Raw genomic sequence first — 18044 nt, 5'->3', positions numbered from 1 at the left:
GTGTGTGTGTGTGTGTGTGTGTGTGTGTGTGGGTCATGGGGCCTGAACTCTGGGCCTGGGTGCTGTCCCTCAGCTCTTCAACTCAAGGCTGGTGCTCTACCACTTGAGCCACAGCACCACTTCCAGCTTTTTCTGCTTATGTGGTGCTGAGGAATGGAACCCAGGGCCTCATGCATGCAAGGCAAGCATTCTACCACCGAGCCATCTTCCTAGCCCTTAACTAAGATATTCTTGAAGACAATACACAGTCTGAATAAAATGGGTAGATTTGATGAACATTGAAATCTCAATCAAGGTAATAATGCACAGATATAAGACATGCTATAAACATATCTGTTGTTGTATAATCACATATAAAGAAAAAATTTACAGGAGAACAGATATATTGAGATGTTGTTAGTTCTATAAGTTAAAAGTAACTCATACCAAAGAATAATTGCTGATTGAATTGATTGCCAATTTTGCAACCAAATCATCCCAATTTGAGAAACTAATTTTATTCTGTAAAAGACAGTAGTGCAATACCATGAAAAATAAACTCTGATTATTTTCATTAATGATAGATTTTGGCTCCATGTTAGGAAGAAAGAAATGAGTGTAATGAATTCCTTGTCTCTGAAAAGTACAAGGAAGCACTTAATGAACCAGGCATTTGTAACTCAGGACTGTAATCCTAGCTATTCCAGATGCTGAGATCTGAAGCCAGCCAGGCAGGAAAGTCTGTGAGATTCTTATCTCCAATTAACCACCAGAAAACCAGAAGTGGCCCTGAGATTCAAAGTGGTAGAATGCTATCTTTGAATGGAAAAGTTCAGGGACAGCAACCAGGCCCTGAGTTCAAGCCCCATGACTGACAAAAGAATGAGACAGACAGAGAGGGAAAGGGAGAGGGAGAGGGGGAGGGGGAGAGGGAGAGGGAGAGGGAGAGGGAGAGGGAGAGGGAGAGGGAGAGGGAGAAGGGAAGGAAGGAAGGAAGGAAGGGAGGAAGGAAGGAAGGAAGGAAGGAAGGAAGGAAGGAAGGAAGGAAGGAAGGAAGGAAGGAAGGAAGGAAGGAAGATAGAAAGAAACAAAGAAACAAAGAAACAAAGAGGAAGGGAGAGAGAGAGAGAGGGAGGGAGGGGGGAGGAAGGAAAGAAACCTTAAAACCTTAATGACTACTCCAATGTTTACAGCAAAGACTAGGTTGGAACTTGGTCTAGATGCTGTTCTATCCCACTTTTTCATTAAGACTGATTAATATTTTCAAAGAAGGAATAAAACACCGTTGCTTAATGGCATCCAGTAAATTGTTGGTGTGAAATTAAGGAGCAAAGCTTTTGCTGCCCAAGCTTGCACATCTCTGGGTGCAAGTTCTAGAGGTCCACTTTACTAGCAAGATGGCCCCAGGCAACAGACTTAACCTTCCATTACCCTTTTCTTTTCATCTGCATACTGACAATGATAATACCTACTTTCCTGGTTATTAGGATAACATGACAATGTGTGTTGATTGATACATCAAACCTTTCCAAATGTGTCCAAATGTGTCACCTCATCGAAGTACAAAACTGAGGAGATTCAGGCACAAGTTTGGGGGTTGAATTAACACACTTCTGAGATGTTTCTGAAGACCAAATTTCTACTGTGATAAAAATACAGTGCATAGGTCCTAGGCATGAAGAAAAAAAATCTCTCACACTTTGCCACAATAACATTTGATAAGTATTTTAGCAAAGGCTTCTCAGTTCATCTCCCTTGTAGCAGTTGGTGGGTGTTTCAGCTGTTTTCGAGTGCTGTATTTTATTCTTGTTTCTTATTTTTTTATTGTTAAAAAATAGAAATGTATGCTTGTGTCCATGATATCTTATAACTTTGAAATAAGAGCATGCTTTTACTGCATTTGCACACTCTGGGCATCCATTCCAAAGAGTTTAAGGCCTGTTAGTTGGTTCACAGTTGGAAACTGGTGGCATTGAGTCACTGCCAAAGCTGGCAGACCTTTAGGATGGCATCTGGTGACCTTTCACAGAGCCTCCTGGGTCCTCCATTTGAGATTTTATGTTCTCGGCAGGGGTGTAATCCAAATCAAATGTGAGATCTGGTGAGGTGGAGAAACATGGGGAGTGAGGCCAAGGGGGATCCCTACAACGCCTTGGGCAGAGGATGCTACTACATGGCCTTATGGTGCTTCTTTGTAACCCTGAGACTGGAGAGCGGCACTACAAGCAAGAGCCCAGTATGCATTGGGAAACAATTGGACAGTTTCTCCTTGTTTGTTTAGTATTCCGCCACAAAGTCATCCTCCCTAACTGCTTCATGGCATCCCCAAGAACAGCAGAGGAGAGGTCAGAAGTATACATGAAAAAGCGAGCTATGCCTTGCTTCCAAGAGATGGTGATGATGATGATGATGATGATGATGATGTGTGTGTGTGTGTGTGTGTGTGTGTGTGTGTGTGTGTGTGTGTGTGTGTTTCTCTGTCTTTTTATGTTGTTTTTTGAAATGGCAAACTTCTATTTTCAATAAGGTAGGTAGCTAGCTAGCACACAAGCCTGGAAGGGCGAACTGTGAGTTTGTGAACAACATAACAACAAATGTGTGTTGACAAATTGTTTGTGCTAACCACAGACACATGCTGCTTCTCAGCTGGAGAGGCATTTTCATGTTAATTTTTGACATGCTAGTTATTTTTTTAAGACAGCTTTTACTTGAAACAGACTTAACAGGTTATTTTTGGTTTTTACATTTACTGTGGCTGCTTAAAAAGTCAGGCAGATTCATGTTAAAATTTCTCAAACAATTCTATCCTAAAACTGCCCAGGAGGGTTCATTCTGCCCATGACCACTTTTGCCTTCAAGTTTTACACTTCCTGCTTTGGTTGCCGGCTCATTCTGCTCATTCCTAATCCCACATTTCCAAGAACTCTCTCCTGACACTGTGGCCAACAGTTTGAAATCTTAGATCCATTCGTGAAAGCTATACAAAATTAAGTCGCAAAGTATTTCTTGCTTTATTCTCCATTTTTTAATCACAATAATATGACTACATGGTGACCTAATCAATTTACTCCATTGTTTTCTTTCATTCCCTCATCCACCTCTTTGAAATAATTTCAAAAAGTTTTATTGCTGTATTTTCATACACGTGTACAGAATATTTCAACTATATTTGCTACACCTTTACCAACTCATTTCACCCTTTCTGCTCCTGCTAATATTCACCCTCAAACAGATCCTGTTTTCACATCCCTGTCATTGGTTATTAAGAAGTGCAAATGGCTGGACACTTGTGGCTCACGCCTTTAATCCTAGCTACTCAGGAGGCATAGATCTGAGACCATGGTTCAAAGCCAGCCTAGGTAGGAAAGTCCATGACACTCTTTTCTATAACCACCAAAAAGCTGTAAGTGGTAGAGTGCTATCCTTGAGCAAAAAAACTCAGGGACAGTGATAGATAGATGAGGAAATATTTAACATTCTTAGCCATAAAGGAAATATAAATCAACACATAGGTAAAATTCCATCTCACTCCAGTCAGAATAGCAATCATTAAAAAACAAACAACACCAAATGCAGGGGATACTGTGGGGATCAAGGGACCCTTATACACTGTTGATCTAGAATGTAAATTCAGCCACTATGGAAATCAATATGGATGTTTCTTAGAAAATTAAAGGTAGAACTACTATTTGATGTTGCTATACCACTCCTAGACATATATATGAAGGAATATAAGTCATATAAACTTTCCTAATTTTTTTATCCTAAAAGAAGGAGAATATGAGCATCTACTTACAAAGTTGATCTGAGGAATAAATAAGATATATATAGAGATAGATGGCCATAATTGAATTTATGCAGTTAAATGCTCTGTAACACAATCATTTTTGTCATCATTATAAACTGTATGAGTTACTTTCACATTGCTGTAACCAAATTTCCAGAGAACAATGTAAAGAGAGCAAGTACTTATTCTGGCTTACAGTTTCACATGTGTCCAGCCATTATGTCAAAAGGGGTGTATCACAGCAGAGTAGCTCACAACACAGCAGCCAGGAAGCAGAGAAAGGGAAATGCAGGAAGGGGGTGGGACACTGTTATAGTCCCCAGGGTGTTCCCATATCCTATTCTAGTCAACTGGGCCTACCTCTCAATACCTCAATACCTTTCTCCACCTCTCAATAATGTCGTCACAGATTAGTCAATAGATTAAACCATTCTCAAGGTCAGAGCCCTCAAGACTAATCTTGTTTGGAAACACAATCACAGACACCAACTTATTTACCAGTCTCCTGATCTAATCTTTCCGTTGTCACACCATCCATAGTTATTTCTCTTTCTTGTGAACTTCATCCAAATTGTTCAAATTCTTTGTAAAATTCACTTGACATTTACTTCCATGTGAGTTAGGTTGTATGTTGCTTATGTAAATTCTATACCATTTTATTACTGCAGAGATACATCTAAATTCACAAAAAAGTGTACAAAAGAATTTTGAGTCACCAAATATGCCCAGACTGAGACACCCATCAATATCCTGACTTCTAGAACCAAGTTCTTAACCAGTTATTAAGTTTCTAACTTTGTGTTATTTTTTTAAGCCAGATTTACATTTGTTGAGGTCAGGAAACCAACATATCTTTCATATGGTCAGAACTATTCTCAAATACATACTCTCCCTCTGATGTTCCCCCTGCCCTTGTCTCGCAGAGCACAAGGTCTGAGCACTCCATCACCTGCCTTTTCTGCTGTCCTGTGAGGAGCACTCAGTGTTCCTGATGGAGAGTATTTACCCGTCCAAACTGAGGTCACAAACATCTGAGTTAGAATCACCAACTCAAACAAACACTTGTCTTATTTTTCCAACCAGCTCTTCTCTACACTCTTACCAGCTATTTCAATCTGCCCCTAATTCAAATGTTCTATCTACCACTTCCCCCATGAGACCTAATAGGTAACTTTATCAAATTATCACAGGAAAAAGATGTAAACTATGCACAATTTGATCAACTCCTTGTCACCAAACATGTTAGTTTGCCTACAAATTTATCTGTCTACTGCCTTTCAAGTTGCCTTCCTGTGTCTATCCTTCTTAAGGATCTTTTGTCAGCCAATTGTATTTCATCACTACAATAATAAAATAATAAATAACAATTAATCCTCTCCTTTTCTTCAACTAAATGGCACTTTGCCACTTAAACCCAATAGTAACAAATCTTTATAAGAAAGCTCACATTCCATAATCATTGCTATCCTATGCTTATCATCTACTGAAGCTTACATTCTTTATATTTTCTGTCTAACTTTTCCTGTCCCCATCTTTCCTTTACCTATTAATGCAACCACCTCAAGAATAATGGCAATTAAAAAGATACATATGGAGCTGGTGGCTCACACCTGTAATCCTAGCTACTCAGGAGGCTAAGATCTGAGGATCACAGTTCAAAGACAGCCTGGGCAGAAAAGTGTCCGTGAGACTTTTACTTCCAACTAACCACTCAAAAAAACTGGAAGTGGGGCTGTGGCTCATTTGGTAAAGCTCTAGCTTTGTGCATAAAGAGGCTCAAGGACAGCACTCAGACCCTAAGTCAAAATCCCACAACCACCACCACCACCACCAGCAAGAACAACAACAAAAAGACACATATGTCCTAAGCATTGTGTATAGTTTGGCCTTATTCAGATCAACAAGATGTGTAATCAAATAACACATCACATTTAAAATAATCTTGTCTACTGTGTCAATAATAGCATCAAGAATTTATAGAATGTTGCTAGCAACTTTCAAATTCTTTCTGATTTCCAAATATTATCTCATATGGAAAATTTAGAATACTAATACTATGAGATGTAATATAAAATGACACATGATTTCCTCCAATGTAATAATACTGCTTATATCTAGTATAATTTTCTAGACTTAATAGACCACACATCATATATATACATATATAGTTATACTTTACATAGTTGAATTAATCATATTTTCACTTATTTTTATAATTGACATTAACTTTATATTAAAATCATTCACAACTATTTGAACAGTTCCACACATTCTGTAATATGGATATAAAAGAAATGTTCAACATATCCACCCATTATTAAACATTGAGTGTTTTTAAATGTCTTCTTCTTCTTTAGTTCATATCCTTAAAAGTGTATCTATTTGACCAAAAAGTTTCATATGCCTAAGATGTTTTATAAGGTTGAAACCCATTCTACAAATTATGTCTCTTTTGGAGGTTCCTCAAAAGACTCCACATAGAGCTCTCCTATGACCCAGCAATCCCACTTCTGGGCATTTACCCAAATGATCACAAACAAGACAATACTAAAGCTACCAGCATAACTATGTTTTTGCAGCATTATTTACCATAGCTAGGATATGGAACCAACCCAGATGCCCCTCAGTAGATGAATGGATCAAGAAAATGTGGTATATATATACAATGGAATTCTATGCCTCCATCAGAAAGAATGACATTGACCCATTTTTTAGGAAATGGAAAGATTTGGAAAAAATTATATTAAGTGAAGTAAGCCAGGCCCAAAGAAACATAGGTCCCATGGTTTCCCTTATTTGCAATAACCAGTATATGTCTGAAACAAGCAGAAAAGGTCAGATAGGTTGATGTTAGGTGAAATGAACCCCAAGATGATTATTCAATGTTTTTTTTCTTTCTTGTGATTGTTTCTAACATATTTATAAGATGATTTCTTTGTTGCTTTGTATGTCCCTCCCCCACGGTATAACCCCTACGTTCATTGTATTTGATGTTGGTATAATTTGTGGAGGGGAAGGAAAAACAAATCATTTAAATAGGTATACAGGTTGACCCATTGCAACAATGAGATGTACAAGTCGTTATGTCGAAAAATGAACTTCACAACTTTGGCCTGGGGGGGGGAGGAGGAGGGAAGGGGGGAGATAGGAACGGATGGGAAGGGGAAACAAAGGAGGAGGCTACAATGCTTGATAAGAAATGTACTCATTACCTTGCCCATGTAATTGTAACCCCTCTGTACAGTATTTTCACAATAAAAAAATTATGTCTCATAGAAAACATTTGGATTTGTTGCTTTCAGTATTTTTGATGTATGAACTGATACCATTTTATTTTAATTCATTAGTCTTTTATTATTCAACAAGGCTGACGTTCAGTTAATTTTTTCATTAGCTATATTTTTCAAATCATTCTTGTTCCCCCTTTCTATTCTCTGCTTAATACTTAATCTTAAATGGGGAGCCACTAAGAGCCTAAGAAGTTTCCAGCTTTGGCAGCTGAGAAGAGAAAGTACAGAGCTGGACCTGGAAAGTGCTTCTGACTTTCTTCTTCTTCTTTTTTTAATGGAAAAAGCTGAAAATATCTGTTAGAATTGCAGGGGGGTGGGTATTGGGAGAAAATGAGGGAGGAGGGGGTGACAGGGTTCAACAAAATGTTCTCATTACCTGACTTGTGTAACTAACTGTAATTCCTCTGTATATCACCTTTACAATCAAATTGGAATAAAAAATAAAAATAAAAAAAGAAATGTACTAACATTTAGGGTTCGAGTTTCATGCTATTTGCTACTTACACAAAGAGTTGTGGCGTGGATAGATAATCTTTATAAGTATGAGGAAGGAGTCAGAGAAAAGATAAAGCTTAAAATGGTAATAGCATGAGGTCTCTATAGCAAATGATCCTTAAACAAATAAGCAACATTCACTTTTACATTTCACAATGCTCAGTTACCACTGTTCACACTGCTAGGTTAACACCTTCTGTTTCTTATGCCAACCTAGTGCAAGAGGAGTCTTCCCTGCATGTAACAAAGTGCCTTACTTGTTTCTTCACAGCAAGCAGGAGGAATTCCTGAAGGAGGAAACCCAAATAACTCCCCAGATCCCCAACCCCATGGCTGGTAATGCGAAGCAGATGAGCAACAATGCTGAGGCTCACACTGGCCGCTCTGATCAGCAAACCAGGGATAACCCATGTGATGTGAAAGACAACAACCAGAAACTCCTAACAGGAACACATGCCAATAGATCCACAGATGGCCAAGTGAGTAAGAAATAATACTTAAACTTTTCTTGGTAATTTATTACAAAAATAGAGTAAACACAAGTTTATCCAAACTTGTGGCAAACTCCATTGGTGCAAGTGGAAATTAATACATTTTACATGAAATAGAAATTAAATACACATTTTTCCTATCTGAAAATGAATTTCAAAGTCATTTTACATGTTACATCTTTGTTGACCACCGAGTTTTTCAATCTACACCGCCTGTAGCTAACTCAATGCTACTGAGCAATGAATATAGCAATTGTCACTATCCATGCAAAGTTCCAGCCTGCTAGAGCAGGGTCTGTTTACATTTGCATTGCAGAAAGAAATCATTAATTTTCAAAATCCAATGCAGCTATGTCTACATATCAAAAAATTATAGGCTCCAAACTGTCTTGATGGAAATATATATCACTACATTCTGTTAGGAATCAACCAAACAATCCATAACAAATTGACTTGATAATGATGAATTTAAATGATTAGTAATTTGTAATTAAAACATGAATATAACAGCAATTGAAAACTGGATCCAAATCAAAACAAAACTAATGATTCATTGATAACAACGTACCATTTCCAAAAAAATTGCTGAAATGGCAGTTCAATGGATACATAGAGTAGGAATATGGCAATGCTGCCAAGCAGTAAGTGACAGCCAGTTATTTTAGCAGAATGCTGATTAGAGTCTGTGGCAAACTCCAACGTACTATTTTTAGTTCATCATTTTAATAGTCCTTTTTATGTCGTTGAGATGTTAGCCAGTCTTTAGTGATATGAGAAAATGGATGTGTGTAGATTGTGATCTACCCATAAGAACCATGCAAAGTGTTACCAATTTGAAGTCATTTATAACCCATCATTGGACTTCAGACTATAGTCTACAAGGTGTAGTTGAACACTGATGTTCATTTATAAAGTGGCTTTCCCACTACATTAATGGCACAGCTTAGGCTAGAATTCAAGTACTCTTGACTCTATTTAATGTATTCTTTTGTATTTCTAATGAGGAGTCCTTGAATTCAGTGCCTAATATGAGCAGAAGACAATGAATCCAAACAGATGAAATAATCTATTGTGGACTTCTAAAGACATCCATCTTTTGTCCTAATTTTGACTCTGGCATTAATGTATTTCTTGTTGTTTTTATTGTCCCCCAAGGATGACCTTCATAGGAATATTACTATTTAAAAAATACTTTGAGCTGGATGCTGATGGCTTATGCATCAGCATAATACTGAGATCTGAGGATCAAAATTCAAAACTAGCTTGAGCAGAGAAGCCCATGGGACTCTCATCTTCAATTAACCACTAAAAAACCAGAAGTGGAGCTTTGGCTCTAGCCTTGAGCAAGAAAGCTAAGGAACAATGCCAAGGCCCTAAGTTCAAGTCCCAGTACTGGAGGTGGGGAGCAGTACCTTTTTCTATTGGCTAATGGCCTCCTGGTATAGTTTATTATTTTGTCTTTGGAATTAGCCTTGCGAGGTAGGTGACACTGTTATTTCTGGGCAAGATTTCTTCCTAATCTTCTCAACTTATTTTTTAAATTTTTCTTTCTAATTATAAAATAGTGTACAGGCACCTAGACAGTTTGAAAATCCAAAGAATAGAAAAAAAATGAGATGCTAAAATTTAGGCAAAGGATACCAGCAGTCTTCTTTCCTTTTCTTTCCTTCTTGGATAGATACAGAATGAGAATCATTATGTGCATATTCTCTTTTCCTGTCCAAATCACTCCATGTCAAGAATTCTCTCACTGGCATGAAAACCTTCATTCTATGCATCTTTAATGACTCTATGAGAATCATTCTCAGATAACACTTAGATTGCATTCACTATGAGCCAGGCACTATTCTAAGCTCTTCACATGTATTAACTAACTTACTATTCCCAAGAACCCAATGAAATAAAGACTTTTATTATCTTTAGTTCATGGATAAAGATAACAAGAAACAAAGAGGTTATGAAGCTGACCCAGATCATAAGGCTGCAAAGAGGCAAAGCACCAGGGAAGCCCAAGTTCTAGGTCCTAAATCACCAACCTGCATCTGTTCCTTTGTTTGGATATAACACGGTTCATTAAACAGCTTTTATGGGCATTTAAACTAATTCTAGTTTTCCTCTTAAAAATGAAAATCTGTTCCTTGACACTCCTACTAATGCACCTGGCTGCCTTATTCCTGCCCTAGACTTTGCCTTCACCAATAGGATGGGTGCCATATTTACTGGGTGAGCAATTCTTGGGTCTCCTTGTTCAGGAGTCTTTGCTATCTCTGTAATACCAGAGAGAAATGGTTTGCCCCTCCTCCTTTAGAACTCAGGGATTTGCAGGAGGCTCTGCAGGGCTGACTCCCAGCTACCAAACACAGGAAGGCCTCGTGGGAGGTGTGGGGACTGACTAATTGGTTCTGTCTGCCAGGCAGGCGTGTAATGCTGGCCTGCCAGATGGCAGCCACAGTTGCCTGGTACAGAGACCCTCATTACCACCTTGACTAAGTGGTAAATGGAATCCTGCCGCAGTTATAGAAGCAAACCAATCAGAACTCCTTCTAGATCTTTATCACTTGCACATAGATGAAAATAAGCTTTCCTGCTTGGCACATAACAGGCAATCTGGACCCACTGAATTTGCTCCAAAAAAGGAGTTGCTGATAAAGACAGAGCTAACATGAGTGAGGAAGGGCAAGAGCAAAATAACAGATTAAGTCCAGAGAGAATCACTGATAAGAGATAAGTAAAGATAAAAGTTATGAGAGCCCATCATTTTATGTATACAAGGACAATAAGATTTTTTAGAACTAGACAAATATAAACCTTTACAAAGGAAGAATGAGAAATCCAGAGAGTTTAAATGACATGTCTGAGTTCTTGCAAGAAGAGAACTTGGTTCTTCTGTCCTACAACCCTGGGATCTTTTTCTTCAAAATTTTGTTGCTTATAGGTAAGTCTATGAAAATATATATTGTTTCTCAAAGCAAAAAAAAAATGGAAAAACGGGTGACTAGCAATAAATTCAGTAGCACAATTTCAAAACTAAAATTAGAGAATGCCTTTTGAATCTGGTACCATGAAAATAAAGCTAAGTACTTTTTTTTAATAATCATTGGAGTTGATAATTAGGTGTACTTTTCAAATTCTTTTGCCAAGTCTTTCTTCTTCATTCTCCACACTATCCCTGTGAGGTGAGTAGAAACACATGATGTAATCCTCACTGAATAGCTGAGTAGACCGGTGTGGACGGCCTTCCTACTAAGCTTGCATTCATCGCTCAGACTTAACATGTTCACAGCATAATATTGATCTCACTACCTTACCCTGCTTCCTGGGGCCTATGTCTCACAAAATGGTCCCACCATTCTTCCAGTTGTAACAGCAACAAACTCGAGCAAGTTTTCCTGCTCTCTCCTTTACTCTGATGTCTAACTAATCGCTCCTTCAGGCATCTGAAAATGTCTTCTTTCTCTCATTTTGTCCATTTTATCCTGGTCAGAACAAAATGCTAACTCACTGCCTTGAAACCTCTTTTGTATTATTCAGCTACGATAATAACTACTTCTGTGTAACAACGCACATAGGATTCAGTGGTTTATAACAATAATTGTGTGTGTGTGTGTGTGTATATGTGTGTGCACATGCGTGCACACACATATACACACACACAAATGCCTTAAGGATGTGAACTAAGGCACACATCCGTATCTCATTTGGATTTGGCTCCAAACTGTTCAAGTCTGCTTTGTTTACCTTACGTTGAAGCAGATGGGTTCTCCAAATACTTCAACCCAACAAATTCAAGGGCATAAGCAGGTTTTAAGTTATTGCTTGAGTCATGCCACTATTATCCCATGGGGTAAAGCAAATCACATGGGAAAGCTCAATACTAATGGGCCTAGGATATAAATATCACATCTTTAAGTAAGAACTTCAAAACCACTTATCAGGTGGTGCCTCTCTCTGCTTAAAACTCTTAACCCAATTAATTGATAAATCCTCATTGCCTCTTGGCCCCACTCTATCTGCTATATTTCTGTCTAATCACCAATCTTCCTTTTCAAGGAATACAGCTCTGTTCCTATTTTCCTCCCATCCTTTGTTTATGCTAATTCCTTTTGGTGGAATTCTTTTCCCTCCATCTTTATTTGATTAACTCTTATTCCTGTTGAACTCACAAATTAGATATCAACTCCACTGTCTGATTCTTCAGACTGAGGTGTCTTTCCTACTGTACTTCTAACCTAGTCCAGGCATATGTCTGTAGTTGAGTTGTCTATTAAAATAGATTATTTTCTTGGCTTCTGTGATGTCTGTAAGCCTCCTTAGACTATGAACAAATGAGTTTGTTTGTAAAATATTTCTAGCCGTGAATGAGGAAACATCAGTGAGTTTCCTATTACAATCTAGAAGTCAAGATTATCCACTAATTCCACTGGTTTTTAGTACTAGGCTGGTGATATTAGCCAACATAACAAATAAATTACACACATCATCCTTAAGAAGGAGAAGAGAAACCTGTTTCATCACCTTCAGATAAGATTACACATCCTATGATCTCAAAACAAAGGAATACTAATAAAACAATAAAATTTGACTAACTATAAAATTATACTAACAATAACACACATCAATGGCTTTCATATACATGAACAAAAACTAGTTAGAAGATAAAATGCACAAGGAGACACCATGTACAATAAAAAATAAGAAAATAACATTGACTAAATAACTAAATCAAGTGCCAACAATACAAATAATAAAAAGTCTACTCATTTATGATAAAAATGAAAAGCATTTTATGTTCTTCAACAAACAAGAGTTGGCATGATCAAGATATAAATCCTCCCTGAAGGAGTTTATAAATTTGATGAGATTCCAACAGAATTTTTAGATTTTTGTTTGACTTTGGCAATAGCCATATTGGTTATCAAATTAATTTGGAAAAACAAAAGAGTCAGGAAACTTTGAAAAGAAAAGCAATGGTATGGATAATGAGTAAGATACCCTCACCAGATGTTACCATATAAAATCTCTATATTTAAAATAGTATTCTTTAGTCATATAAACAGATACAATACAAGTGAAATTGAAAGAAAAATCCAGAAATAAATCCAATGATATATTGTAGTTTGTGTATAATAAAATAAGTGTTACATCACAAATGATAAAAAAGTATTTGTGTGTGTGTGTGTGTGTGTGTGTGTGCACATGCACACACTGGTCCTGGGGCTTGAACTCAGGCCCTGAGAACTGTCCCTGAGCTTCTTTGGCTTAAGGCTAGCACTCTACTACTTGAGCCACAGTGCCACTTCCAGCTTTTTAAGTAGTTTATTGGAAATAGGAGTCTCTCATGGACTTTCCTGTTCATGTTATCTTCGAATTGCAATCTACAGATCTCAATCTCCTGAGTAGCTGGAATTATAGATGTAAGCCACTGGTGCTTGGCAAAAAAGTAGACTTTTTAACTGGTGGTACTGGAAATGTTCGATAGCCATATAGAAACCTTAAATTAGGTCTGTTCCACATACAACACATATATGGAATACATATTTAAACATATCCCACATGGGTGTGAAAAGAGGAAACTGTACAAGTAGTACCAGTACATCTGGATGACTTCCTCTATTAATTAGGATAAAGGAAAACTTTCTGAACTATGACTCAAATGCATAGAAAAAGAGGTAATTGTATTATTGATATATTGCCAGAACCACTATAAGCAACAAAACATCTGGTAAACCATATATGATATCATATACAAATAGATCCTTAATATAGAGAAACATCTAAATATTAAAACTGTTAGAAAAATGAGCAAATGTGAACAGACATAAAGTTAAATGTTTCCTAAACATATCAGAAGAGTCTTGCGTGCAATAAGAATAATATTAATTAGTTCATTTTAAGATACAATTTCTCACTGGAAAAAATCCAGTAAATTTATAACATAGTTTTCAGGAAAGCTAAGGCAAAACAGATTCTCTACTTATGGAATTCATTTAGAATGAAATAACCACTTGGGAAGGAAATTTGAAAATAATTAGCAGCACTTTATATATGTTTGGTTGTTGACATGAAAATCTCACTTTTAGAAATGGAGCTTAAAGACACACTGGAAAAGTATTCAAGAAATCATGCAGAAAAGACTCACTGCAAAAGTACCCATTGCACTAAAAACTATTAATAATATAAATATTCATCAGTAAGGAACTGGGGATTAAGAAATACACAAAAGTGTATATATCTAGAGTACTATGTAACTGTAAATAGAAATAATAAAGAATTTTTTTGGGGGGGGTCCAGTTGTGGGGCCTGAACTCTGGGCCTGGGTGCTGTCCCTCAGCTCTTCAGCTCAAGGCTAGCGCTCTACCACTTGAGCCACAGCGCCACTTCCAGCTTTTTTCTTTTTCCTTATGTGGTGCTGAGGAATCGAACCCAGGGCCTCATGCATGCAAGGCAAGTCCTCTACCACTAAGCCACCTTCCCAGCCCTATAAAGAATTTATATATATATATATATATATATATATATATATATATATATATATATGAGTATCACCATATAGGAGTAACATAGCAAACTATATTATTGATATATATACTATAAGGAAAGTAGACAAAAGCATATAGATTATTATTACTGCCTATCTACCCCTCATTCATCTATGTCTTTATTTTACAAAATAAAAGAATTAAGAATTTGGGGGAGGGAATGGTTATCTATTTTGGCCAGATAGAACACAATGAATGGATCAAGAATAGAAACCATACTTTTCTGAACAAATCTTGTTTTGTAGATTTAGCTTAAGAAATATATAAATATTTTACATATTAAGAAACACTTTCTACAAAGTCAATGCAATACTCAATATCCCTACATCATTCATCAAGGAAATAGAAGCAATCCAAAAAGTCATATGGAACAATAAAAGACACAGAATAGCAAAAACAATCCTTAACAGAAAGAACAATGCCAGAGGAATATTAATACTAAACTTCAAACTCTACTACAAAGCCATAGTAATCAAAACTGCTTGCTACTGGCACAAGAATAGACCTGAGGACCAATGCAATAGAACTGAAGACCCAGAAATGAATCCACAGACCTATAGCCACCTAATCTTCAATAAGGGTGCCAAAAAGATAGAATGGAAGAAAGACAACCTCTTCAGTAAATGGTGTTGGAAAAATTGGTTAATCACCTGTAGAAAACTAAAGTTAGATCCTTAGATATCATCCTGTGCCAGAATCAACTCCAAATGGATCAAAGACCTCAAAGTAAAAGCAGACACCCTGAAAATATTACAGGAAGGAATAGGAGAAACTCTAGGAATCATTGACACAGGCCAAAATTTTCTTAGTAAAGACCCACAAACACAGCAAATCAAAGAATGGTTGGACAAATGGGATTGCATGAAACTGCAGAGCTTCTGCGTGGCAAAGGACGTAGCTAGCAAGATCAATAGAAAACCCATGGATTGGGAGAAGATCTTTACTAGCCATACAAGGGACAAGGGTCCCATATCTAAAATATACTTAGAACTCAAAAAATTAAATCCCCCAACAACAAATTCTCAAAGAAACAACCACCCAATTAATAAGTGGGTTAATGAGTTAAAGAGAGACTTCTCTGAAGAGGAAGTAAGAATGGTCAATAGACACACAAAGAAATGCTCAACTTCTCTGGCCATGAAAGAAGTGCAAATCAAAACAACATTGAGAATCTACCTCATCCCAGTTAGATTGGCTATAATTAAGAAATCTAATAACAGATGCTGGAGGCGATATGGCCAAAAGGAAACCCTACTGCATTGTTGGTGGGAGTGTAAACTTGTTCAACCACTTTGGAAAGTAGTATGGAGCTCCCTATGACCCAGCAATCCCACTTTTGGGCATTTACCCCAATGATCACAAACAAGGCCACACTAAAGCTACCAGCACAACTATGTTTATCACAGCATTATTCACCATAACTAAGATATAGAACCAATCTAGATGTCCCCCAGTAGATGAATGGATCAAGAAAATGTGAGATATATATATGAATTCTATGCTTCCTTCAGAAAGAATGACACTGCCCCATTTGTTAGGAAATGGAAAGACTTGGAAAAAATCATATTAAGTAAGCCAGACCCAAAGAAATGTAGGTCCCATGGTTTCCCGTATTTGCAATAATTAGTATATGTCTAGGATAATTTTATCAGATGAGCAGAAAAGCTCAAAAGTGATGTACATATGAGCATATAAGATGATGCTAAGTGAAATGAACCCTAAGGTATGGACACAAGAGGTTTTTCTTTGTTGTTGTTGGTTTAATGTCTATGTGAAATTTTTTGTTTCTTTTGCATGGTCTTCCTCCTATGGTATATCCCTGTTGTTACTGTATTTGATTTTGATAACTTGTATCTCGTCTATACTAATTTGGGGAAGGAAAGGGGAATAACATAATGCTAAAAACAAGGACACAGGATGACCCATTGCAACAATAACACTCACAAGACACTATGTTGGAAATGAACTTTACAACTTTGGAGGGACAGGGTGGGGGAGGGAAGGGAGAAAAACAAAGAAAATAGGAGAAAAACTGCTCCACAAGAAATGTATTCATACCTTACTGATATAACTGTAATCTCTCTGTACAGTATCTTTACAAGAAATAAAATTTAAAAAAATAAAAAAGAAAGTTTTGGCAGGCACCGGTGGCTCACATTTGTAATCCTAACTATTCAGGAGGCTGAGATCTGAGGATCACCATTTGAATTCAGCCTGGGAAGGAAAGGCCCTGAGACTCTTATCTCCAATAAAAACATCTCAAGGGGAAAAAATACTTAAATGTTAAGGGACTGATTCATGAAATAAAAAACAAAACAAAATAAAATAAATAAATCTGGTTTCATGATCTACTACTGCATAAGAAATTGTCCCAAACTTACCACTTAAATCAGTAAACATGCTAGGTTGCTCTGTTGAGGGATTAGAATCCAGGCACCACTGAGACACAGGATTCTAGCTTGAGATCTCCATGAAATTTACTCCAGATATTCTCCCAGGAAGGGAGAAGCCTTGACCGGAGCTAAGAGAAGCCACTCTCAAATTCAAATATGTTTCCAAAGACAGAGGGAGGTTTCTGTTTCTTGCTGACAATGGCTCAAGGTCTCAGTTTTTACCCCTCTGCTACAACTGCTCATGACCTGGTAGCTGGCTTCCCAAAGGATAAATGCTTCAAAAGATTGAGAGAAAGAGAGAGAGAGAGAGAGAGAGAGAGAGAGAGAGAGAGAGAGAGAGAGAGAGAGAGAGAGAGAGAGAGAGAGAGACAGAGAGACAGAGAGACAGAGAGACAGAGAGACAGAGAGACAGAGAGACAGAGAGACAGAGAGACAGAGAGACAGAGAGAGAGAGAGACAGAGAACATGCACACCTAAATCCAAGCCATGATATCTTTTCTAACTAAATCTCAAAAGTATCACATGATATCATTTCTGCAGCATGCTACTGCTCACATAGACTAACCGAATTATAGGATAAAGGTTGAGGGAGACTAGGTGAAGACATGAAACCAGGAGACAAGGGATCACTGGGCCCATAAAACTCAGAATTAATTGACATTTAAATAAAACAGAATGTAATTATTTACTGTAAATGACTTGGAAATAGCATGAATTTACTGCATGCCCCTATATTTTTTTTCATGATATTCTTTCAAAAAATAGTTTCAATATTTTTGAAAACTGTGATGTCTATGTTCTTATTATGGGACATAATCAATATTTTGGGACTTAGCATTTTTGGTATAGGAGAAATCGTATATAGATGTATTCTTGATGAGTTACAAACCTTCATAGTCCTACCTTTGCAAGTATCAGTAAGTCGTGAGGAATCATATCAAACTTTTCACAGGCTTTGTGTTCTTATAGTCATCTTCATTATTATCTGAGCCTATTATCAAGCTATTTAATGTGCTAGAATGCATGAAAAACTCATCCCACATTTACCAACAAACACCTTATGTTCTACC

General features: G+C 37.1%; 1 protein-coding gene across 2 annotated transcripts in view; it reads left to right on the top strand.

The window, feature by feature from the left end:
• Positions 1-18044, top strand: part of CUNH1orf87 (chromosome unknown C1orf87 homolog) — a 70795-nt gene that overhangs the window by 3531 nt on the left and 49220 nt on the right. For both annotated transcript variants that reach the window (XM_069987050.1, XM_069987049.1), the window contains exon 3: positions 7823-8030. In XM_069987050.1, the coding sequence (XP_069843151.1) occupies positions 7823-8030 (208 nt within the window). The remainder of the gene's footprint in view (positions 1-7822; positions 8031-18044) is intronic.

The sequence above is a fragment of the Dipodomys merriami genome, unplaced genomic scaffold (genome assembly GCF_024711535.1).
Source record: "Dipodomys merriami isolate MVZ:Mamm:240054 unplaced genomic scaffold, mDipMer1.0.p SCAF_34, whole genome shotgun sequence".
Taxonomy (NCBI): Eukaryota; Metazoa; Chordata; class Mammalia; order Rodentia; family Heteromyidae; genus Dipodomys; species Dipodomys merriami.
This window is presented reverse-complemented; position numbering and strand designations above follow the sequence as displayed.